Genomic DNA, 26363 nt, shown 5'->3' on the forward strand with positions numbered 1-26363 from the left:
CAAGAGCAATGAATTGTTTCTAACCTAAAGACTGCAAACATCACAAGTTTCCTAATTTTTAGTGTTTATGATCCAATTCTTTAGTGAAGAGAAGACTGTTTTTGTATGAGTTTCCATCTAGAGAAGAGTCAGGAAAGCGTATGTCCTTTGATTCTGTTCTTCATTTTTCCCATGGAGACAAAAACCACTTGAATCTACGTCAAGCTGAATACATAATTATCAGCAATTAGATACCTGCTAAGAAAGCATATTCGGCAAATATTGGTGGTATGCATATTCCAAAATTCTAGGAGTCTTTAGATGTCCCTGATAATAGACTATAAACATTATTTGACAAATTTGTAGACTGGTTGAATTGGGGATACCAAAACCCCAAACAAGTAATTTTTTCCTCCATCTTACTTAGCTTTAAGTCATAAGTCTTAGAGGGCTTAGTTGGTAGCTATCTTGATTAAGGTTCAAAAATCAGCCAAAATAGAAATCAGTCTCACATATCTAGCTATCCTTTAACCTGGGATGAAAAAGGCTAGTGTTCTTTAAAAATGCCTTCCATGCTACTTTCTTTCCTCTCCTATGTACATGCTCCTATCTAACTTAGGCTGGCTATGATGAGAGGCTATTTGAAAGGATGTGTGAAGAGTGTCTCATCTACTTGTAGTTTTTTTTTCTTTAAGTAGTAGTGAAATAAATTGCTTCTCTTGGTCATAATGCAAATTGCTCCTATTAAAGTACACTTATAAATTGTAAATACATGCTTTAAAATAAAAGCACTTTAAGCAATTAGTCACACAGCACTTTATTGATCCACAACATTTAGCTAGAATTGTGGGGAGTAGTACGATCTCTAATCTATAAAGACTCATATAACAGGATTAGCCTCATGATGGAGATGAATTTATTTAAAATAAATCATAGGTGCTTTATCATTTCTACATTACTAATGCCAAAACTATTATCTTATTCTTGTTGAATTCCTTTGATGAGATTTCTATTTCTTACCAATGTCTCTGGGTTTTTTTTAATCAGCAGACTTGCTCCGCATATGTTATAGAAGCCTAGCCCAAGATGGAAGGATGGGAACGTAGGACTCTTCTGAACGAATCCCACGTCCAGAGTAATGAGTTTATTGTACTGAATTCTTTACTTCCACAAAAATTTCCTGATACAAATAAAAATTAGTCAAAACTTCCAAGCTTACTCACTACCAATTGTCTTGCTAAAGAATGGGCCTAGGTTGGGTTTTGAAGAGGTTATGGAAATGAAGTTTGAACATCAGATTTTTTGTTTTCACCATTTCTTCTTGAAGGCTTATATTTTAAACTTTAACTGAAGAGATCTCTTGGATTATTTTTTATTTTCCTTATTTTTTCATAATTTCTTCATAGAAATTAAATATATGTAAAAAAAGATACAAAATTTCAGCTATAAATCTTTTTTTGCATGATTTCTAGGAAATCCCTAGATTCCTATAGTTAACAAGGGAACATTATATTAGCCAAACCATGAGCAAGAGTCCCAGAAGGAGTAAACTCAGAATTGAAGAATAATTCATCTAAACTCAGGCATACTTTGAGGAGTAAAAATATTAATGTTAATAGATTCTTTTAGGAAAGAAGTGAATTGCTGTAAACTAAGTTTGTTGGGTTAGCTAAAATCTTCTTCTTCTTCTTCTTCTTCTTCTTCTTCTTCTTCTTCTTCATTTTTGGGGCCTTTAGGTCTACAGGATACTTAAAAAAATTTTTTTTTTCTTAAAAGGTTATATGCCAAGAAAAAATAAAGGCAAGTAACTTAAGTGGCAGAATCCTCAACAGAAAGTATTTAGATAAAGTTTGTTCATGTTCAGCTTTTCCAATTGGGCCACTATACCCACCATTCAGAATAAGCCACTTCATTCCTTCACTCACTCCTGCAGAAAACTGGTTGAATTTGAGACATACTTTGGAGAGATACTCTATAGATAATTTTGATGGATTAATTAATAATGGAAAGGTGAGGGGCATCTGGGTGGCTCAGTCAATTACATGTCTTTGGTTCAGGTGTTGATCTCATGGTTTGTGAGTTTGAGCCCTGCTTCGAGCTTTGTGCTGACAGCTTGGAGCCTGGAGCCTGCTTCAGATTCTGTGTTTCCCTCTCTCTCTGCCTCTCCCCCACTCATGCTCTGTCTCTCTCTCAAAAATAAATAAACAAAAGTTACAGAGAGGGAAGGAGGCAAACCATAAGAGACTCTTAAATACTGAGAACAAACTGAGGGTTGATGGGGGGTGGGGGGGGAGGGGAAAGTGGGTGATGGGCACTGAGGAGGGCACCTGTTGGGATGAGCACTGGGTGTTGTATGGAAACCAATTAGACAATAAATTTCATATAAAAATAAATAAATAAACATTAAAATAAAAAAAAATGGAAAGGTAATAGAAGAGTCAAGATCAAATCACCATACATCAATTCACTTGATATTTTAAAAAAGATTTTACTTTTAAGCAATCTATACACCCAGTGTGGGACTTGAACTCACAACCCTGAGATCAAGAGTTGTATGCGCTACCTACTGAGTCATCCACTTGATTGATGGAATTGATCCACTGCATATTTTCTCATGAGTTAAGCTTTATCTCATATCAAATTGTTATGATCAAGCAGTGTTTTCCCATAATATACTTCTTTAAGGAAGCCTTCTATAAGATCTCCATGTAGTTTGGAGGCACATATATGAGCCCAGGAGAGTAATAACAATTACTGTAGAAAACACTAAGTTCTAAATACTTTATATGTATAAACTCATCTAATCTTCACAATAGCTCTTGAGATAGACATAAGTTTTCTGATCCTCACTTTAAAAACTGCAAATTGAAACAGAGAGATTAAGTAACTTGCTCAAGGTTACATAGCAAGTAAGTGATGGGACCAGAATTGAATAGATAGTCGAGGCCCAGAGTTCTAGATCCTAACTGTACACTATGCAGCTTTCCTGGGTATAGTTTATTTAATAGCCGCTATGTTTTTGTGTTTCCTTAGTATGAGTTTATGCCTTATCTTTGAAATTAAATATCATGGTAAATTATAGCCTTTTTTTCCAAAGGCAGAGACAGAGAATAAGAATAAAAAAATGTCTTCGTGAAAATATGTTCTTCAATATTAAACACAAGGACAGTCTCAGCTAACTAATTAATTGGGGTGTTCCCACTAGTCAACTACAATTAACCATTAGGTCAACTGTTAAGGAATCACAGTAAAGAAAGTATATAAGAGCAGTTTTAAAAAACAACAGTTTTTTCAGGGTGGAAATAACTGGGCTAATCTGACAAATGGAATTATATATTGTACAAGTCATTCTCAAATCCCCCCCCAAAAAAACAGTATATGAAGCCATTTTACTCTTGCTGTTCACTCCTACTATAATGCAAACACTTTTCAAAAATATCTGTCCCTTAAAATTTTTATCAGTCATGTTTATTTAATGGCAGAGAACTATTAAGACATTTGTTCAGAAAAATGGTAGAATTAATTAAAAAACACAATGAGTTTATGGAAGTCACATTACCTTTATATTACCTAATACTTGATGTTTTAGAAAAGGGACATCAAAGTGAAAATACAAGCTTTATTGCAGATGACACAGTGATTAGATGCTCAAAGAAAATTTATTGACACTCAACATATTATCTCAGTAAGGAGAAATGCTACAAAATGTCATTTAAACCAATATTTGAAAGCATGAAGATGCTGGGGTAGCCATTGCAGTTGAACTATGTCAACCAAAGAATTTGTAGCTTTTATTTATGTGGTTAGTGATGCCACTTGTGCAATCTGCAAAAAAACAGGTTCTTTTTCTCTCACAGGGCCAGGTAAATTTCCAGCAGTGGAATGAAATCTCCAAGTCTTTTGGTCACATTAGAGCTGCCACCATATGTGAGGTATTGTTTAAGGATGTTTACTGATCAGGAAAAGTTAATGCTTTGAATTGATTTTTGCTTCTGAAAAAAAAGGATACTCATTTAAAAAACCTTGAGACAATATTATCTAAGAGTTGGAATAATTAAACTGTACCTTAGCATTTATAATTATCCATGTTTGTAGGAATTGTGGAAAAATTAAGAAGATAAATATAATTGATATTTTTTCTTAATTTTCAATATATTTTACTTTTGCTCCTAAAACCTTTTGTGACTTTTGCATTCATCAGTTGTGATACTCAAATGATTCTTTTTTCGTTTACTTTTTTTTAGTTTTTTAATTTTTTTAAATTATATATATATAGAGAGAGAGAGTCAGAGCATGAGTAGGGGAGGGGCAGAGAGAGAGGGAGACACAGAATCCTGAAACAGGCTCCAGGCTCTGAGCTGTCAGCACAGAGCCCAACATGGGGCTCGAACCCATGAACTGCGAGATCATGACCTGAGTTGAAGTCAGACATTGAACTGACTGAGCCACCCAGCCCCCTCCCCACCTTTTTTTCTATTTCAACTTATTTTTTTTCACCATTTGATTTATTGCCTAAAAAGCCGGGGTTCTAAAGGAGCTCAATTCTAGTTGATTTCAAGTAGAGCAGATACCCTCCGAATCTAATAAGAAGCTATCTTGAAGGACATTAATATTGTCTACTAACAAATAGTATACAAGTATTAGGATATAGGACTATATTATATAAAGAAATAATATGGAATCTGTGACTTATTTTAAAAATAAAAAATATAATTATACTTCCTTTTCTTTTATCTTCTTCCTAGTAATGTATTTTAATAATCCTAACAAAAAATCAAATTCTTTGAAGAAATAGAGTTAGAGGGACCAATGTCCTTATGTAGGTAATAACTTAACTTTCAGGTACAACTGCATTCTATCAATCCTTAATCTACTGAGAAAGCATTGAGAAAATCATTAAGCTTTTCTTATGTGTGTATCTCATAAGTTATGGTCATGTACAATATAATCCTATTTTTTATAATTTAATATAAATATCATAAGTAATTTCCTTAACTCAGAAACATTTGGTAAGCTCATAAACACTATGACAAAGTATAGGAAGACATTTTTGGCTGAATATGGGTTTCAGAACAATTCTTAACTCATTGGAGGTTAAGTTTCTTCCCTTTACTATTTATAAGACTTTATATTGACTATGTCTCTAGTTTAGGAGAGTTATAGAAATATATTTTTAAGGAAAAGAATATCGTACACTGAAAACATATACTGAAACATAGACACTGACATAGGACTTATATTTATTCATTTGTATATAAATGCAGCATAAACTGTGTATGAACCAATATATGTCCTAAATTCTGAGTGATCCAACTAAAATGATGGTAAAGACAGAATTAGCTGAAATTGTTAAGCATAACAATGAAATAGTGCTCAAGAAAGAAAAACAAATGCTTTGTAATACTCACTAAGGACCATCAGAGTGCCCTTAACAAAACAAAAAGAACAAGAGGCGTGCCTTGGATGGAGAGGATCAGTGGAACCGTCTGGAAATAACTTCTTATATCCTGACTACATCCAACTATGGATAAAATCATAAAGTTGCCCCAAGATAAATCGGCTTCATTTCCAAATTAAGTAAAGAGCACATCATACCACTTGTGCTCCTACCAATACAGATCTCACCTCTGCTTGTACTCATCCCAGTACCCAGGTGAAACCATTTCTTCATCATCCCTGAGCCAGCTCATAATCACTAGAGATGCAAGCCTGCTCCTTCCACCTTCCTTCTAACTTCTATTGTCCATGTAAATACAAGCAGAGAGTTCACACACTCTTCAACAATATCACTTTAAAGTGCCCCTAAGTTCTGCCGCTGTTACAGTTTCTCTATCAACTAACAGGTTGGGCAAGACTTCTGCTCTGGAAGAAAATTTAGAAAATGTAAATAAACCAACCTGTCACAACCAGCTTCTAGAGGATGATCTAGAAACTATCCAGAAGGTTACTGGCTTTGATTTGAGATGAATGAAGCACAAATCCCAGTCTTTTCCAAAACTAAGTGTATGGATTTAGACAATTTAAGTTCTCTGAGCCACAGTTTTATCAGAGTACAACTCCTACCTTGTGAGGTTGCTGTAATAAATGTATAAATGACCGATGGGAAGGTAAATAATGTAAAATTTCACTCCCAAATTCATAATTTCCAACATTTTAAAACAAAAATGTCTATGGGATATAAGTACACATTTGAAAGCTCATGGGATCAGTTGTGTTGAGATAAAAATTATGCTACTCTGGGGTAAGTTTTCACAAAAAGTTGTTACTTCTTTCTGGATTTACTACTGTCATGATACTATTTTCTGTGTATTATATGAAACTGAAAAGGAATGAGGAAGATCCATATGTAATATGTGTACAAACCTGTAATTTGGACAATTTACATGCCCCTCACAGACCTCAGTTTTCACATTGGTAAAATGGTGATAGTACCTAAATCACAGGGCTGTTTGGGGCGCCTGGGTGGCTCAGTCTGTTAAGCATCTGACTTCAGTTCAGGTCATGATCTCACGGTTTATGGGTTTGAGCCCCACATCAAACTCTATGCTGACAGCTCAGAGCCTGGAGCCTGCTTCAGATTCTGTCTTCCTCTCTCTCTGTCCCTCTCCCACTTGCCTTCTGTCTGTCTCTCTCTCTCTCAAAAAAAAAATAACATTAAAAAAAATTAAAAAAAAAAGAACTCAGTATATTGTCTGGCAAATAAATGTGTACTTAGTAGGAAAGGAATCTGCATTCTCTTTAGCATTAATACCAACATGATTACAAAAATCACTTACCATATATACTGTAATATACAATATTGCATTTTAAGATATTTCAAATATAAAGAACAAATATAAAGTTTAATAATGAACCTATCAATATATTAAAATGTCATGTTAATCATAATGTAAATTTTATCTTTCAAAAATTTTAATACTTTCCCATCATTTTTAAATATTTCCTTATTTCTGGTGGGAAAATCTTTCAATTTTGTGTTTTATAATTTTTCAAGCAATATTACAAGACCTATTTTGGAAAACTTTTTGTTTCCTGTTGAGAAATCTATGACATTTTCTAGCAAAATTGATTTTAAATGAACCTGTTTGACTAAAATATTATATATTCAATACATTTCAAATAAATTATAAAATGTGCAAAGATAAGAAAATATTTAACTTATTAGTAACTCATATGATGATCTGCTGGTTACAAAGGAAGGCATAGATACAGTGATTAAGGTTTTAAAAAATGTCCTGATGCTGATAGGAAATAAAGCTTTTTATAGGAATGCTAATGAAGTTGAAGCCTCTAACTGAACCATGGTCATCTGAGACATGCCTAGGCATGTGTGAAGAACTATAGATATCATTTTAGACCGATAGTCAGGCTTTTGTTTTGTTGAATGGGTTCTTTTGAGGCCAGAACTAAACTGTTCTGTGCAACTGAGGGAGTTTTAGTGGCAGAGAGGGGAAAGAGAGGAGCTGAGGTCGTGAATCAAGAGCAATATAAGACTAAAGGTTTTGGAGACAGAACAGAGGTGAGTGGTGACAAAGTGATTTATCTTTTGCTCAGAGGTATAATGTTAAGACAACAAAGCTTTCAATGTGCTTGGAATTTGGAATTATTGGGAGAATATGACAAAGTCTATATTGCACAAAGTAAAATTAGAGCAAGTGAATAGTTTTTGGGTGTCTGAAAACATTGCAAGTATAGACATTGTGCAGTGGACTTTTGGGGAATACCCCCACATTTAGTTTCCCTTTTTCCATTTATCAGTTGTTTTTTTCTCTTTCGAGATCTTTTAGCTAACAAAAAATATATGGTACAACATAGTGGGTAATGTCATTTCAGTTATAGGGACTCACCACTAAAATCAGAGTTTTATGAAATGGAGTCAATTCTCCTCTACCCAACAGTGACCAAGTTTTTACCTGGCCTTGAGCAGGAACTAGAGATCTAAAGCTGAATATCCCATGAATTCTGTTCTCCAAAAAAACTACCAGCTTGTGTTTGGCACATAGTAGACCTAGGTAAATATTTTTGTAGTGACTTCATTAGTAGTTCTCAACTTCTTGTCAGGTTCCATTAAAGCAACTTCTTGCTTTAATATGTGCGACACATTCTAATCACAATATCTTATAATATGCAGTGGTTCTCATGTGGAGAGATGGTGCACACCCCCCAAAAGGGAATCTTGGAATCTCCTTGAGGCATGTACAATTGGAAACACATCCTGAAGCTCCTCTTATTCCCTCTCTTACTCCCAACACTGATTTTGGGAGGTCTCTTTTGAATGCATTTTTCTCTTCACATTTAGAGAATGCAAGTCTGCATATGATAAATTCCCAACTGGAGTATAAATAACACAGCTATGCTTACATAACTAAGTAACAGGCTTCTTGGAGAAGGTGATTTAATGCAGTTTTGGAAGATAAGTAGGATTTTTTAAATGTTTTATTTATTTTTGAAAGAGAAAAAGAGCATGAACAGGAGAGGGGCAGAGAGAGAGGGAGAGATAGAATTCCAAGTGGGCTCCACACTGTCAGCGCAGAGCCTGTCATGGGGCTAGAACTCACGAACTGAGAGATCATGACTTGAGCTGAGATCAAGAGTTAGACACTTAACCAACTGAGTCATCCAGGTGCCCCAAGATAGGTAGGATTTTAATGAGCAAAGTGCAAGAGGGGACCAAAGGAGTACATTCCATGAGGAAGAAAGAACAAGGGTTAAAGTAGAAAGAAAGTCCACTGACTTTCCTAGTAGTAGAAGGCAAATGTTCCAGAGGAGATGTGTGACCCAAGACACAGATATTTTAAGGGATATCATTATCAAGGTACACACTGCTGTTTCCTGTGTACAGCCTGCCAGGGTGAAGCTGGCTCAGATTCTAATCTGTACTTGGCTTGTCTTGATCATGAAGTGATTAAGTTCCCTGCTCTCCCCCTCCATGTCCTCTGCATTCATTTCAATGCACAAAAGTGTTCTGTTTTGACTTACTTCTGTAAACTGGAGATAAGCCATATTGAACTTTAACTTTTTTTTTTTTTTTAGAGAGAGCAAGAGGGAGTGAAAGAGAGCACAAGCAGGGGGAAAGGGGCAGAAGGAGAGAAGGAATATTAATCTTAAGCCCAACGCAGGGCTCCATCCCACGACCCTGGGATCATGACCTGAACCAAAATGAATAGTTGGATAATCAACCAACTGAGCCACCTAGGAACCCCACATATCAGACTTTTAAAAAATAAAATAGCCCAGAAGATGCTAATGTGCTGCCAGGGTTGAAGACTATTGGGTTCTGCCATTACAATAATTGAATGAGTGAATGAATAAGCACATACTCACTGTTCAAACTGTTATGTAAGCTCTTCTAGGCTTAAGTAACTTTGGTGAGTACCACCTCTTAAAACTTTATAATTCTGATCTTCCAAATGTTCCATTCTAGCAAATGCAAACTCCTGCTCTATTGTACTGATAATATAATATAGAATGTCAGCTAAAGAGATTAAGTTGAAAACAGGAATAAAATAAATGTATAATACAGAATTTAATTTACTAATAATTTTAAATATACAATTTAAAAATTACTGGTAGGATCTCATTTAAACTGCTGTTAATTGCATTTTTAAACCATGATTAGAAAAAAAAATGAGAGCGAGCTCTAGTTTTTATTTGAAAGGTTTTGCTTCCCTCTGTTTGATTAATTGTCCCTTCTGAGCTCTAAACAATATGCATGTATTTTCTCAAAAAGATGCTTGGGTTTAGTCCTGGGAGTTTGAAAGTTGTAATTTTGTTTACATGATGAGTTTTGATTGATTAAAAAGATAATGGGAAGGAATAACTAAAACATTTTAAGAACAAATATTTAGAAACATAAACCTTTAAAGTAACTCAATACAAAATAATATGAACATGTTTTTGTTGTTTAAAAACAATCTATTTTTATTTTCTCTAAGCAGCAGATGCAGAAGAGTTAGGAACACTATTAAGTACTGATAGAGATTGCTGGCAAATAAGAAAAAAAAAAGGGGGGGGGCCAGAACTTTAGTAGAGATCTATGGGACAAAGTGCAGCAAAATATCACAGAGTGATATAGACATCTGGGAGGGAAAGTGCCGCTATGTGGCTGGTTTGGGTGTGATGCTTAACAATCAGGTCTCAGAAGCATTAGGAGAAAAGGAGGTGAGATCAAGCAAAAGGGGGATGGCAAAGCTTTGGTGGCCTACAGTGGCCAAACCCGGGGGTCACGTGTCAGAGGTAGAAGATGGAAGGAGCAGGAAGTAGACAGGAGGGGGTATGTCTAGAGAGATGAGAAAGAAGAAATTAAGCAAGGTAGCCATCCCATGGTCACATTAGGAACTTTGATGCCACCTAAGAAGAAAAAGGAAATCAAGAACCCTCAATTGAATAGGCTTACTCTAATTCAACTAAAACATTTGAATGACAAGCTTATGTTTTCTTTAAACATGTAGCATGGGGATTTCAGCTAGAAACTGTATTTGGTCACAGAAAAGTAAAAGAAGTTACATTATTTGTGAACCTGATATGGACTAAGAAATTGATATGTACTATAAATATATTACTTAAAAGACTTAACTACTGGGGCGCCTGGGTGGCTCAGTCGGTTAAGCGTCCGACTTCAGCTCAGGTCATGATCTCGCGGTTTGTGAGTTCAAGCCCCACGTCGGGCTCTGTGCTGATAGCTCAGAACCTGGAGCCTATTTCAGATTCTGTATCTCCCTCTCTCTCTGACCCTCCCCCATTCATGCTCTGTCTCTCTCTGTCTCAAAAATAAATAAACGTTAAAAAAAAAATTTAAAAGACTTAACTACTTAATATTTTAAAAAATCTGCATAGTATTTAGATACATTTTTTTTCTGCCTCATGTTTCTATCAAGATCCCCAAATTCCCTGGTGAGACAGATAACAGCTATTTACCTCATCATGGATAAAGCTCAAAAAATATGGCATTGGGTAGAAAGATATTCATTAAAGAATGTGTACCACGTGATTTCATTTACACTAAGTTTTAAAACATGAAAAACTAAATTATGTATTGTTTAAGGTTACAGAAAGAGGAATAACAGCTAAAAAACTAAAAAAAACTAAAACAAACAAAAAAAGAAATAATTATCATGAAATTCATAGTATTGATTAGATCATGGTAGGGAAAGAGGGAAAACATGATTAAAAAAGGACTTGGAACTTCTAGGGATGGTAATATATTTCTTGGCCTAGATGGTAGGTTTTCTCCCTCTGTCCCTTCTTTTCTCTTTCCTTCCTCTCTTCATTGCCATTTTCTCTCTCTCCTTCTCTCTCTCTCTCTCTCTTCCTCTCTCCCCATGTCTCTCTATTTCTCTCCTCCTTTCTTTCAATGCTTAATTGTTTGAGGTCCTACTTTGTGATAGTCATTGTACTAAGAGCTTAAGAAACATCAGTGATCGACATAAACATCTTTATTCTCATGAACCTTATTCTGAGTGAAGGAAGACAGAAAACAAAAATTAAGCATAGTAAGTCAATTATTTATAGGTTAGACAGTGATCTGTGAAGTGTCATGGGAAAGTAGTTGAGAAGGGATCAGAGGTCAAGGGAGGAACCTGGGGGGAATTTGAAATGTTTGCCAGAGGAGGCCTTACTGACAAGTGACAACTGGAGCTAGATTGGAAAGTAGAGAGGAGGCAGTCACGTGGTGTTTGGAGGAAGCGTGTTTCTAACAAAGACATGCTGGTACAAAGCACTTAAAGCAGGAACGTATCTGATGTGTTGAAAGAAAGAAGACAAAAGGACAGTGTAGTTGCACTGGAGCTAGTGAGAGAGAGAAAGAGAAATGGGAATTGAATCAGCAAGATAAAGGAGGCAGGGCAGATGTGGATCATATAAAGCCTTATGGGCAGCAAAATGCTACTCCAACCTGTACAGGCTCCTATAACCTGATTGTTGCATTTTAGGAACTTTGTAAGTTGGTTGTTAAACCTAGTCATTCTTAAAAATAAAATTATAGGGACTTACAATTAAATAAATTGTATTAAAAGTAAAGGTGATAAGTGTTTAAAAATCATTTCCTAATTATTTTGACCCATTTTTTCATTATCTATGTCTTCAGGTTAATTATAGCTACCAAATCTGTATGATGCAAACATCTCATGTGCACCTCTTTTCCCAGTTCCCATGTTCAGAGACTTTATACTGACAGCTTGAAACTGGCCATGGTAGGAATATTTACACCATGGATGTCATCAAACTTTATGAATCAGGGCTTGATTTATTGTTTCATTGTTGTCTAAAGTGCTGGAGATAAAAAAAATAGAGATTAAGTTTAAAAGTGTGTCATGTCTAAAACTGCTACATTATAAATAGCACAGAAGAAATTTGAGGAAATTTTTTCCAGTATTCAAAAATCATTATCCACTCAAGTGACCAAGAAGTCATTTGTATTTTTGATGAACAAGTGAAGTTGACATATGCCTTCTATGTTTTTTAAGTTTTGACATATGTTTTTTATACTTTCATCTTACTCCTTGATATAAATGCAAATATCAATGTTCTTACCTGAACAACTTATGTTTGTCAGTTGCAACCATAAGTTGACCATAGACACAGAGTTTGGTAAAAATCAACTAAGGCATTCTGTGAAAACCAATCACCTATATAGAGTTTACAACAAAGGCTACTGCATATTTTATTACTACTCTTAAACACGTGTTACACTTCCTTTATGTGTAAAATATATGAGAAACCACATGTGTATGTGTGTGTGTATACTTTTTTGAGCCAGTTGTTAAACTTGCCAGCATACTATTACCTGTAGGCCACTGTAAGGATTGCCCATACTGTATTATTGACTTATAAATAGTACATATATGTTTTTATATATTTTTGTGGCATATTTCACAATATTTTTTTAAAAAACTAAACATTAAACAACTTAAATAGTGCTCTATGACTATTAAGAAAATTGAATCAGCAGAAAAAAATTATCCCACAGAGAAAGCAGCAGGCTCACATGGTTTTTAAAAGTAAATTCTGGCGAACATTCAATGCCAATTTAAGGCTCACAAACTCTCAAGAATTTAAAAACTCCAACTTATTTTCTGAGGTTAACCTCAATACCAGAAGTATAAGTATTAGAAAGGAAAATTGCAGGCTCACCTCACTCATATAGATTTTTTAAGTCAGCCAAAGTAACACATAAATTTTAAAAAGTTATTACATTACAATTAAGTTGGGTCTAATCAAGGAATACAAGGTGATTCACCATTAGAAAATCTCTTAATTCATTACATGAACTAATTAAAAAGAAAAATCATATGAATTATTTAAAAAGCCACAGAAAAGACATTTGATAAAACTAAATGTTTCATTTAAAATACATTTTCTTAACAAATTATTTATGGAAATGTAATTAACCTCATAAAGAGAAGATCAAAATAAAATTAAGAAATATCACACTTTATTGCTGAAACATTGAATATTTTTCCTTTTGAATTCAGAGACAACCTAAATGCTCTCACCATTTCCATTTCAGATGCTTCTGGATAAACTTGCTAATGCAACTGATTCAAGAAAAACAATCATTAGAGATATACATTTGGGAGAGAAAAAAACTGTCATTATTTGCAGAAGATCAGTTTTCAAAAGAAAATTGTATTTTTATACAGCAGCAAGAAACAGCCACTTGGAACAGCAACAAAAATATAAAATACTGATGGAAAATCCAACAAAATACATTCAAACTTTTGAAATAAATTATTATTAATTATAAATATTGATTACTTGATATATAATATGCTTAATGTAATGCCGGGCATCTAATAACGCTAACAAGTATTTTCCATGACCATTATTATTATTATGAAGGAAACGTATACTTTCTAAGAAACATGAAAGAAGATATATAAGATACATATGAATAGGAAGACTTGATATCAACGATGACAATTCTTTCCAAAATATCAAAGTAATTCTGACCAAAATCCTACTTGTTTTCTTTTTTTTTTGGTGGAACTTATGAGCCACTAAAAGCAGCTACAAAAGCAGGTGTGAAAAGTTTAAATGAATAATATCATACCGAACATATTCTATGACCGTAGAGCAATTACATAGGAAGTCCCCAAAAGAAACTAGAAAACACTTGTGTATTTGCAAGTTTTAATACATATTCTAAAATGTCTTATTTGCCTTAAGCTAGCTCTAGGTTTCCTTCTGGTTCTAAATAGCTATTAATCATAGGGCGCCTGGGTGGCTCAGTAGGTTAAGCATCCGACTTTGGCTCAGGTCATGATATCACGGTTCATGAGTTCGAGTCCCGTGTCGGGCTCTGTGCTGACAGCTCAGAGCCCGGAGCCTTCTTCAGATTCTGTGTCTCCCTCTCTCTGCTCCTCCCCCATTCACACACACACACACTCTCTCTCTCTCAAAAATAAATAAAAGCATTAAAAAAATTAAAATAAAATAAATAGCTGTTAATCATTCACAATGCAAATCTCATGGCGTCTCAGTTCCCACATTGCCTCCTTTTCTCACTTGTTAATCGTCTTTAAGCCTAGTGTTTTGGGATTTGAATCTATATCAAATAAATCAGAAAATTACCCAGTACAGTAAGAAACATATTGTATTCCATTCCAGTATGACCCCACTCCCCACCCCACACTCCCAGTTCCATTCTGGGATGTAATTTGTTTTTGTCAAAGACACATTTTCTTTGAGAAGATCAGAAGCAGATCTGGGATTAGTTTGCAGTTTTTGTTCCAATTAAGGTGGACTTGGTGGATCTGGTTCAGTTTGTAATTTTTGGTTCTAAACACAAACCAAACCATCAAGTGGCTTACCAAAGTAACTCTTTTGCCTTGAAGGAGAACCAATATTAATGTTTGCCATTTGGGGGCTACTCTAAAGAGACATGCTTCTCTAACAATTCCAGGCATGAAGCTAAGCCACTCTTCCATTTCAGCTTGTGACACAGGATGGCAGGTCACCAACAAAAACAAGGTACATTTATCTGTTCCTTTAGAATTGTTACATTTCTTTGCTGCCTATGGTTTCCTTGCTTGCTAATTGCGGGCATCTGTCACCAACAGCCACCAGTAGAGGCAAATGTGCTCTTTTTTGTTGTCCCCCCCCCCCCCACCCTCCTCACTTTCTTAGGTGCCTTGCTCTCAGAACTGCATCATAGACCTTCAAGTCTCTGGAACATAAATGGGAATTGGGAATGTCGGCTTCTTCATGGGGGTGGATATTACGTGCCCAATAATCACATTTATTGAGGATACGGAAAGTTACGTGGTTTGCCTGAAACTTTATAGGTAGAAATAAAAGCAGAGAGCAACTTTTCTCACTATTTCCCTCCACTTGTGTCACTAGGAGGTTAGCCACAGGCCCTCTTAAATCTCTTGTCTTCTCTGTAAGTAGTGCAGAAAAAGGAAAGACTTTAGATGCTGAGGAATGCTGAGAAATAGATAATGAAGATATTTTCCTCATTCCAAATGGGTAAGTTTTAACCAAAACCAAAATAGTTTGGAATGGAGGAAAGCATTTTTTACTTTTTAACTTCTATCTCTTACTTTTTGAAAAGGAATGTATTTACATATAACATTCTTAGATGCCCCCAGATCCTTAATAGGAGGCTTTCTGAGTGAAATTACTGTTTTAAAAAGTGTCTTCTTTTACTGATGGTCTAGGAGCTTCATACCATGGGGCCTAAGTGTCCATACCTGCTTCGGGATTAGTGAAATGTTTTTAAGATAACTGTGAAATATACTGTCAGAGCTGATATGAACACCAAGAATCTGGGGTTCTGTTCAGAGCCTTATTGTTTAATTAATATTCTAAAACTTTAAGCATCATATAACCTGCTTATTTTCATCTCAATGCAATTATAATAAAGTAATTATCATCTTCAGTGTACTTAAGACTAGAGGTGATGGCAGCAGGAAATTACAATGGCAACATCTGATACATACTGGCTTTAAAACTGATGACTATTTTAGTAGATGTATTTTTGTACCAGATTGCATTTTTACTTTTTTATTATGAAACATTCTACTCATATAAATGGGTTATAGTTACACATATAAAGTATATATGTCAGGTATAACCATAATCACAAAATGAACATTTGTGAGATAAACTATTACTAAGGGTCCCATCACTCCCCTAGAACCATTCTGAATATTTTCCCCTTTCTTTTGTTTTATCATAAGTGTATTCTAAAACCTATTATTTAGTTTGTGGGTTTTTAAAATTTTTCTATAAATGGCTTCTTGCTCTATTGTGGCAGCTTGTATATTTTGCTTCATATTATTTGTGACTTCCATCTTTGTTGGTACTCACAACTAAAGTTCATTTATCTTAACAGTGTATGCTTTTCCATAATATGAATACACCACAGCCTGTGAATTCATTTTACTGTTGTTTTCAGTTTTTTCTTTTTTGCTCTCAATACCAATGCTATAGTGAATATTTTGTTCGTGTCTTCTGATGCACATGAGCAAAATCTCTCTAGGGTAAAAATACAGAAGTCAAATTATTGGGAAATATGGCATGCGCGTCTTCAGCTTTGCTAGAGAAAGCCACGTTTTTCTGGAGAATGATTCTATAAATTTACATATATACAATTAATGCGTAAGAAAACCAAAAACTCTGGCATTAGTCTTGACTCTTTTCTTGATTTCATACTCCAGATATAATCACTTAACAAATCTTATCAGTTCTACTTTCAAAATATATCCAGAATCTGATCTCTTGTTGCTATCCTTTCTTTCTCATGCCTACTCATTCAAGTCACCATCTTTAGGCACCCAGAATTTAGACACTTCTCCCTCCATCAGTACTACGTGGTCTAAGTCCCCATCTTTCTCCTGTGTTATAAACCACAGCCTCTTTTCTCACTTCCTTGTTTCCTTTTCTGTCTCCCAAACAGAATATTTTCCATTCTGTAGCCAGAGTGATCCTTTTAAAACTTCAGACCATTTTATTTTTCTTCTTCAAAATGCTACATTTGGCTTCCTATCCCTCTTGGGCCAAAACCAATGATGTGGTGTCATGTTATCCATTTATCACAGGGCCTACATTAGTCCCACTTGCCCAATCTTCTGTTTCACTTACCTCCTGTTATTTTTTTCATGTCAGGCAAACTCCACCTCTCAAATATTGTGCTGATCATTTCCTCTGTTTGAAAATTTATTCCCCCACACCTCCTCATTGCTCTTTCTAATCTCTTTCTTGTATTTATTTAAATGATCACTTCCTTAAGAAAGCCTTTCTTGGCTACCTTAAAATGCAATCCTGCTCCCAGCTTCCACAGCTTCTTTCATAAATGTAGGGATTATTGTTTCTCTCTCTCTCTCTTTTTTTTTCTATATCCCTAATTCCTAGAACACAACAGAAGCACAGTAAATAATAATTATTTAAATGTTTATTTATTTTTTGAGAGAGAAAAAGAGACAGAGCGTGAGCAGGGGAGGGGCAGAGAGAGAGGGAGACATAGAATCTGAAGCAGGCTCTAGGCTCTGAGCTGTCAGCACAAAGCTGGACGCGGGGCTGGAACCCATGAGCTGCGAGATTATGACTGGAGCTAAACACGCGCTTAACTGACTGAGCCATCCAGGAGCCCCAATAATAATTATAATAACAGTCAACTCATATAGTGCTACTATTCTAGGTACTTCTTTTTTTTGTTATTTTTTTAATGTTTATTTTTGAGAGAGAGAGAGAGGGGCAGAGACAGAGAGACAGAGAGTGTGGGGGAAGGGCAAAGACAGGAGACACAATCTGAAGCAGGCTCCAGGCTCTGAGCTGTTAGCATGCAGCCTGACATGGGGCTCAAACTCATGAACCCCGAGATCATGACCTGAGCAGAAGTCAGACACTCAACTGACTGAGATACCCAGGCGTCCCTATTTTAGGTACTTCTAAGCAGATTCTACAAATCACCTCATATAACTCCCAAAACCCAATGTGGAGAAAGAGGACTTCCTGTTCTAGTGACATAAAAGGGTTGAGTGTTTCCACAGAAAACAAGTACACAATTGGAAAATATTAACAAAAACAATTCCACCACAATGGAAATCAACCAAGGCAACACAACAATTTAAGAAGCATTTATTCTTGAAAAACTGCTAGCGATTCAGGTAAGGAAAACAGCAATTGGTGACCTTTTTGCCTGGAGCTACTCCCAACCTCCCTGCCAACCTCAGCTTGAGAATGGCACCAGAAACCAGTTTTACTGCCAGAGGCGGTAGACTCAATTTGGGATAGAAGCAGAGGGCAAAACCCCCTGGTTTCCACAATGTAAAACAGTGGGTTTGGTTTAGAATAAATGGGGAAAACGCACAGCTTTGCAAGCCTGAGGTTGCAGTCCAAGTTTGGGGTAACTGGTAGATGAGTAGGATTTCAAAGAGAATTCCTAGCAGTTGAAGAGCCATGGAAAATCTAGATAGCTCTCTCCAATCTCTGGCTAACTGAGGAACTATGCAAGCATGCAAGAGATGTTGAGAAAGTCTTCCTGCACTACCTTGATTTTTGAAAACGTTGTTAAAAAGCTGTTGTCCTCATATTCTTGAATTTCAAGAATACGTTTTAAATTTTTTGGACGATTTTTAAATTTTAATTATTAAATATAAAATCTATTTTAAAAACATTTTTGAACATCAGAGACAAAGCTTTCTAAGGTTTTTGTGTTATTTTGTGGAAGGGTAAAGTAATTAACTTCATTGTCATCTACTATTGATTATGCATTTAAAATTTTCTAATTAATCATGACAATAATAGGAATAAAGTGTAAATATTTCACACCATTAAGGAAATGAATTGGAATGGAAAAAATAAACAACCCAAGCAGTAAGAATGAAGGCAAGAAAAGCAGGAAAACAGAAATACTAGATTAAAAAGGCTCCTCTAATTTTAATTTTTATAATGAATAAATACTGAATTTTCCTGAATGTTCTTTCTGCATCTCTTAAGATCTTAGGTTTTTATCCCTTGATCCTTAATATGGTGCATTGAAGGGGCGCCTAGGTGGCTCAGTCAGTTAAGTGTCTGACTTCTGCTTAGGTCATGATCTCATGGTTTGTGAGTTGGAGCCATGTGTTGGGTTCTGTACTGACAGCTCAGAGCTTGGATCCTGCTTCGGATTCTCTCTCTCTCTCTCTCTCTCTCTCTCTCTCTCTCTCTGCCCCTCCCCCGCTCACACCCTCTCTCTGTCTCAAAAATAAATAAATGTTAAAAAAATTAAAAAAAAATATGGTGATTGCACTTCTGGCATAAAAACCCTGTGTGGTGGTCAACTCAGTCTGCAAACCCAGGACTCCAGCAAAGGTAAGCAGATACCTTCCAGAGAGATTCTGGCTCCAAGTTTCTGTATCTCTCTCAATTTCAGTTTTATCTTTATTTGGATGGGTTCTAAGGACATCAATTTCTCTTTTTTTCTTTCTTTCATTTTTTGTTGTCACAAGCAAAGTACTCTTCATTACTTGTTACAAGCAAGGAGACAGGGAGATAGTTCTTGAAGCACTGTCTCTGTCATTTTCTTGTTAGCAATATTTCACCCAGCATTTTATTTATTTATTTATTTATTTATTTTTACCATGAGATATTTCTTTAAGTTTATCTAGTTCACCACTGCATTGGAAACAGCAACCAACCATGCAATGTTACAAGTAAAACAAATCTGGCAGTATTTGCTTTACTCAAAACGTGTGTACCCTACACAACTATCCTTTGGAAATTATATTATCAAAACGATCCATGATTCTAATTTGCTAAAGCCAGGCTGCCTGTGTTCAAATCTTGGTTCTATCTTATCTAACTATAGGAGTCAGATATTATCACTCAATTCCAGAAATGTAAATTGAGAACTTTATATAGATCTAAAGTTTACTGTGTGCAACAAAATATTCAGTAGAGCATAGTGGCAGAAAGTCTATTAAAAAGGGAAAAATTGCAGTCACTAATTCAATTCTGATAAAGGGTTTTCCTTCACAGGTTTATGACAGATTCCAGGTGACAGGTTGATGTTTGGGGCGTAGTGTTGCTTATTTTAATTAAAACTTTCTTAGAGGAGAGTGTGTTTTGGTCAATTGGATTTTTTGGGTTCATTGAATATAAAGGCTTCAAGTGAACTTTTTCAAACTTTTTTGAAAAGGTAGTATACTAGGAGGTGCTCGCATGCAGTGGGGAAAATGGGTAAAGAATCAGAACAGTTTTAACTCTACCGCTTAGAAGCTGTGTGATCCTCAGTTTCCATATGTAGCAAATGAGAGTAGTCACCTCTAGTTAGGAAGACTGTTGCAGGAGGAAATAGGATAATCCATGTCAAATGCCTGGCATACAGGAGGGATTTCAGAATTCTTACTCCCCTCCTCTCTTCCTTGCATCGCTGAATATCTAATATATCTATTTGTTTTCTTTTCTGAATAAATACATTCAAAGTGGAATTTAAGTATTCATTTATTCATTCATTCAAAACTATCCTCACTAAATAATTTTAAAGCAACTACAGTATGCCGAGACATGCTAGCTCTGAGAAAATCATGACAATGAGATAGACATTGTTCCTGTTTTCAAATGACTTATAGTTTTGGGATTTATATCTTACTGTGCTTCAGTAATTGTCCATAGAGAGGGGCAATTCTCATCATTTGAAGTCTCCAATTTGATGGATTTGACAATATTTTAGTTTGGCCATCTGGGTCTTATATTGCATTATATTTTTTATTGAGTGACAATAATGTATTACAAAGACCCTCTGTAATGGCTAAGGCTAGCTACATAATTACAGGTCCCCATATAAAATAAAACTGAGACTGAAAAATTTTTAAGAATTTCAAGATGATGATAGTAGAGGATTTAAGTACAGGGCCATTCTGAGTGTGTGTGTGTGTGTGTGTGGCGGGGGGGGGGGTGGTGCTGTGTGAACACAGGAAGTGGCCCTCATGATAGCTGTATAGAGCCACCAAAGCCTGGGAAACTATTTCTTCTCAACAAAGATCAGACTTTTAGGAAAATGTAAGTTACACAGTCAGATGAAGACATTAGAATGGTATTTCTTTTATTTCCTAATAGCAGAGGTGGAGAAATAATGTGACACCATTAAGTAGTTATTTAATTAAATGAATATATACTGAGTGCCTATGATATGCCCAACACTGTGCTACAAGCTAAGGAATATACTGGAAAACATAACAGACCATGTCCCAACTTGTGTGAATCATATGTTCCCCTGTGGAAAACAGATGATAAACTTTAAAAGGAATAAATAAATATCATCAATTACGGACTAGTGATACCACTTTGAAGCGACTGAACTGGGCCCTAATCAGAGAAAAATAGGACAGACGACATACTTGTCATGGTTAAGGAGGGCCTCCTGGTGGAGCTGCCTACCATGAAGGTTTAGAGCACTGCATTGGGGAGAAAGAGTGAATTCTAGCTCCTTCACTTACTAGCTGTGGGATTTGGGGCAAGTCACATCACTGTCTTCTGCCTCAGTTTCCTTATTTGTAAAAGGGGAATAATAATAATATATACCTTATAAGGTCCATGTGAAAATTGAGTTAATTAAGTGCTATTTTTCAAAATAAAAGTAAATACATACTACAAACTGCTAGCCAAGGAAGACTCAGCCTTGCAGAAAACTCTAAGGGGAGAATCATCTCTGGCTGAAGTAACAATCATCGCAAAGGCTCTGGGAGTATTTCAAGAACCTTCCAGAGGCCACCGTGCAGGGAGTACAGCACCTGAGAGACACAGGGTTATGGACAGGAGCGAGCATGAGGAGAGATGGGGGCCAGATTTGAAATCAGAAAGCTAATTTCCTGAACAAAGATAATGACTGCTACAAATTCACGTCTTGTAAACAAAAACAACAAATGTACTTGAATCAGAAAACATGTCAGAAATGGCTAACACTAGCTTCCCATTTGTTTCCTTTAAGGGAAGACTTACAAATGATTCTTTCCAACACATGAATGGAACTGTCACCCAAAGAAGTAACTTAGTAAAATTGAACAAAAAAACACACCCAAGTCTCTGACACTGAGTGTTACATTCCTAATGCAACACAAAAGCCATGTGCAAAGCCTAAAACACAGGCTTAAAAGCACTTCCAGAAATTAACAGGAGGTTAATCTGCCACATAAAGTTTTTTCACCATTTTCTTGCCCCATCCTTTGCATTCATGTCACTGCCACCCACTGGCACAGATTTCTGCAGTCCACATGACATAAACACAGCAGAATCTCTTTAACAGATAAGCCAACCTTGTGATGAATAATCAAAGGGTAGCCAATTCCAAGCACCACCAAAAGCTTGTGTATTCCATAAAAGAAGAAATCTAGGGGGAAAAAATCCGAAATCCCAGAGGAAGAGTTAAGACAGAAAGAGAGAGTAGTAAGGCTTCATAAACAACTATACCTTGTGCAGCTAACTCTTTCCACCTCTCTTTGTTCTGCTGGATGATGTCCACCAGGTTGTTTTTGAAGCTTTTCAGGTCCACGCTTGCAAGGGAGTAGTCTGGGGAATAGGTTCCATCGTTCATGGTGCCCTTCATATTTGATCGTCTAAACAAATCAACACTGGGTGAACCCAATAAAGGTGCATATGCTAATAGTAACAACCAAAAAAAAAAAAAAAGCCCAGAAAACACCAATGTCAAGATATGGAATGAGGGAACAAAGCCTGAAACACTTCACAAAGCCAGCTGCAGAAACAGGATGGCAGGTGCTCAGGCCCAGTTTTGAGCATGCGTCAGGGCTGCTCACCTCCCTCCTTTTCTCCCATCATGGATAGGGCCAGGACTCTGGCTGGAACTCCCTGGGTTGGTCAAGGACTCCCAGAGCAGCAGGTTGGAGCACTCTTGCATTATAAGGTGGCTAGGCCTCATTAGAAAAGCAGATACTTGAGCTGACTTGGTGGTGAGTTCACAGGTGAACATAACAAATGGGGCATCACGATTCTGGAGCCCTAAGTGGGGCCAACCTGAATCATTCTCAGGAGAACATTTCCTCAATTTCCTCATTGGGGCAACATTTTGGGAACCTAGTGGTGTGCTATTAGGAAAAGTTGTGTGTTCAGATAGACAAGAATTTAGCATGATTAATCTACAACTGGAAGTTTTAAATAATATCCCTTAACAAATTTGTCAGTGAAAAATGTTTAGCTTGAAATATTGTGATCGCATATACAGTGGATGCTACTGTTACCATTAGATGTTATATGGATCTGTTGTACTCACATCATCCGCAAGCTTTATGTTGATATAGGCATCTCTCTAGATCTACAAGTGGGTTGTAACTGGTTTCTTTGTAAGCAAACCAACACAACTATATATGCTAACATCCAAGACACAATACATACATTTGCACAAAAGTCAGATATTTTAATTCTTCTGGTATTGAATACTCTTGTGTTATATTCATTAGTACTTTGATATATTAGTTAGTTAGTACTTTGTTAGTACTTTGATATATTTTGTAGTGGACATGAAGTGAATTTCAAAGGCAGATGCAATATAATAGAGAGCCACTAGGTGGCAATACTATCTAATAATTCTAAGAATTTCCAACCTAGCTATAAGAGATAATGAAGATAATCATTAAAAAAAAAAAAAAAAAAAAAGACACAAAAAAAGAGAAAATACCAAACCTGCTTGCCCCATAGGAAGGAGTTTCTGTTTTTGAGGCTTCCTCTATAAGAGGAGTAATAATTTTCTCTGTTGAATCTGTCAGAAGAGAAAATGTTGGCTCTACTATGAAGTCAATGAAACCTACAAAAGCAAAAAAAAAAAAAAAAAAAAAAAAGAGAGAGAGAGAGAGAGATGAATTGAAACACTACAATTTTCTGAACTCTAAAATCTGTAATAATGAAGAGTCTGATGCATCGGGTAGAAAGCATCAGCTACATACTGGTTTGGTTTACCCACTGAAATTATTTTTAACCCAATCTTTAGAGATAGTTTAATAGCTCTATAAAATGATCTCTCAAGCAGTGGAAGTGATGCAATTTAAGCTTGATGAGTATATTGGCTTTTCTATTTAATATTCAGTTTTTATACTCTTGTTCACAATAAATTCAAGTCTAACCAGAGTGATTATATTTTCCTCTCAGTGACAGGGATCATTACTTTTCTGAAAGGATTCCACTTGTTTTTTGAATTTATTATTGACTGACAAAAAATAATATCTAAGCTTCAAAGAAACAAGAGAATTGAAGTTGCTTCTCAGGCCACAGGAAGGCACCCACTTTTTTGCCCCCTCTGACTATATCAGTCAGAGCTTCCTGCCAGTGTGTTAATATTTCAAATTGCTGTTTATTATTCTCTGGATGTAAAGCGTTAGTTCACAGCACGTGGGTGTGTTCTGTCAAATCAGTAAAGAGAACAGTAACATCTCTGGGAGACAGCATTATTTCCACCACCTTAAGATGTCAGGATTGAATACAGACTTTAAATTTAAAGTGCTCGTCAAGATATGAAATGACACACAGAGAGAACGGGGCAATGCCCAGTGTTTATGGGGAGAAGGAGACAACCCACTCTAAACTGTGTACACATTTCAACACTACGTGTCCCTGGAGAGGTATGGCACTGGAAATCAAGTGCTTGTGGCCTTAAACACACCTGGGATATATGGACGATCATCTGAATATAAGAGAAAATTGGAGGGAAGCTTTTAAAGTGATACTGTACCCAGAAAGATCCATATTTGAAGAGTATTCCATCCATCAGATACACAGATAAAAGGAATTCGCATTTTAAGTAACTGGCTTAGTCATGTTATACATTACGGTGCATTTTTAATTCAAGAAAACTGCAATAGTTTTGTGTTTTAATTGATGCCTTCCACTCAAAGCAATGTTCATTGGCCACCAGTAGGCTATTTCAAGTTCTGTCTGTAGTTTTCAATGCCTGGAATTCAGAGACCGTCAATTGAGGTGTCACCTTGCTAACCGGGTAGCAATTTATATTACAGCAACAAGCCTCAGACACTTCCATTCTTTCCAGTTTCCCTGAGGAGGTTCTTAGCCTGTTATGCTCACAGCGGCTAAACAATGGTAGGTACCAGTGTTATGGTGGCTAGAAAAACAGCTGTTGGAACTTGAATGGGAAGGGGCAAAGGTCAGAGCGAGACTCTTTCTGACAGTTGACTACTGCTCTGTTGGAGGTGGTACTGGAGCAGCTAGAGAGGTAAGGCGGCAATCCTAATGTTTATTAATCTTGCCGTTCAGTAATGAGGGTGCTGGCTCAGGGGATAACCATTACAAATATTTGGAGCATGCAGCATAGCAACCATATGTTATAATAATGGGTTGAACTTGTTGGTTTATCTTCTTATATCATAAGAATTTTTTTTCCAAAGGAATGTAAACTGGCATGTTGAATATATTATGCAAACTTAGTGATAACGGGACAGATATATTAACATTTTCATTGAATTGTTCTATATGCAAAGGATTAAATTATAGATTACAATAATCAGCAACACAATACAAAAAAAAGCTGTCTCTTAAACAAGAAGAAAGCCTGTCATTTGTAAGAAGGTTGTAAATAGAATAACAATTACGTTTACTAATACTGCTTGATTGAATTCATTTTGTGAGAATTTTTCAAAATCCTTATCATTTAGCACCATATAGACCAGTCTAAACATCAAATTGTTAGGAGTGTGAAGTTTCATGGATGTTTGCCCCTTTAAACAACATGGTTTCTCCATTTGAAAACTGGCACACATGTGCCCACCCTCCACAACAGTACCTATTTGTGACTGGGCCACCATCGTTGACTTCCGGTCACAAAGTGGGGAAAATGGAAGTCCTAACTCAGCTTCTTTATCTCCCTGTGGAAAGGAAAGCTCATTAGTACAGGCTTAGTCTGGAGAAGCTTAGACGACGAGCAGTCTAGATACAAAGCCTAAAAAAATTGCATCTTTCTTTTCTTAATTGGCACTGTGTATTTATTTATTTTTTTTTTTATAAAACAAAAAAACTATAGTCCAAGTTGGTGTAATTTTACTTGGTCTCCTTTTGAGGACATACTTATTGCTGAAGAAAAAGAAATGAACATTTCAGCACCTGGAGACTCTGCTTTGGTATTACAAACCCCTTGATTATAAAGAGACAAACCTTTGCTCTTTGGAATTTTCTGCAATTGCCATAAAATAGTCATCTTAGTGTGTTATTTGGCATTTAATTAACAATCAAGCTCGTGGATTCTCATGCTTTTTGTCCCCCCCATGCTAAATACATCACAGATCTTCACTATGAAGACTTAATGATTATATTATTTTTTGAAGTCAAAAGTATATGAATATTTTGAAACATCTTTCCACTTATAAAACAACATTAATTGAATCTCCCACAGCAAATGAAGAGTATCTTCAACATCCTTACATTCTGTGTGCATCATTTTA

At 35.9% G+C, this 26363-nt stretch overlaps 1 protein-coding gene across 14 annotated transcripts in view; it reads right to left on the reverse strand.

The window, feature by feature from the left end:
• Window positions 1–26363, reverse strand: part of PDE1A (phosphodiesterase 1A) — a 326620-nt gene that overhangs the window by 8934 nt on the left and 291323 nt on the right. For 10 of the 14 annotated variants that reach the window (XM_042994857.1, XM_042994854.1, XM_042994850.1 and 7 more), the window contains 3 exons: window positions 25709–25790; window positions 23602–23722; window positions 22372–22532 (listed from right to left, as the gene is read on the reverse strand). In XM_042994857.1, the coding sequence (XP_042850791.1) occupies window positions 22372–22532; window positions 23602–23722; window positions 25709–25790 (364 nt within the window). Of the gene's footprint in view, window positions 1–3731; window positions 3972–22371; window positions 22533–23601; window positions 23723–25708; window positions 25791–26363 lie in introns of those variants that run through there. The other 4 variants (XM_042994856.1, XM_042994853.1, XM_007083879.3 and 1 more) reach the window with 2 other exon arrangements.

The sequence above is a fragment of the Panthera tigris genome, chromosome C1, assembly GCF_018350195.1.
Source record: "Panthera tigris isolate Pti1 chromosome C1, P.tigris_Pti1_mat1.1, whole genome shotgun sequence".
NCBI lineage: Eukaryota > Metazoa > Chordata > Mammalia > Carnivora > Felidae > Panthera > Panthera tigris.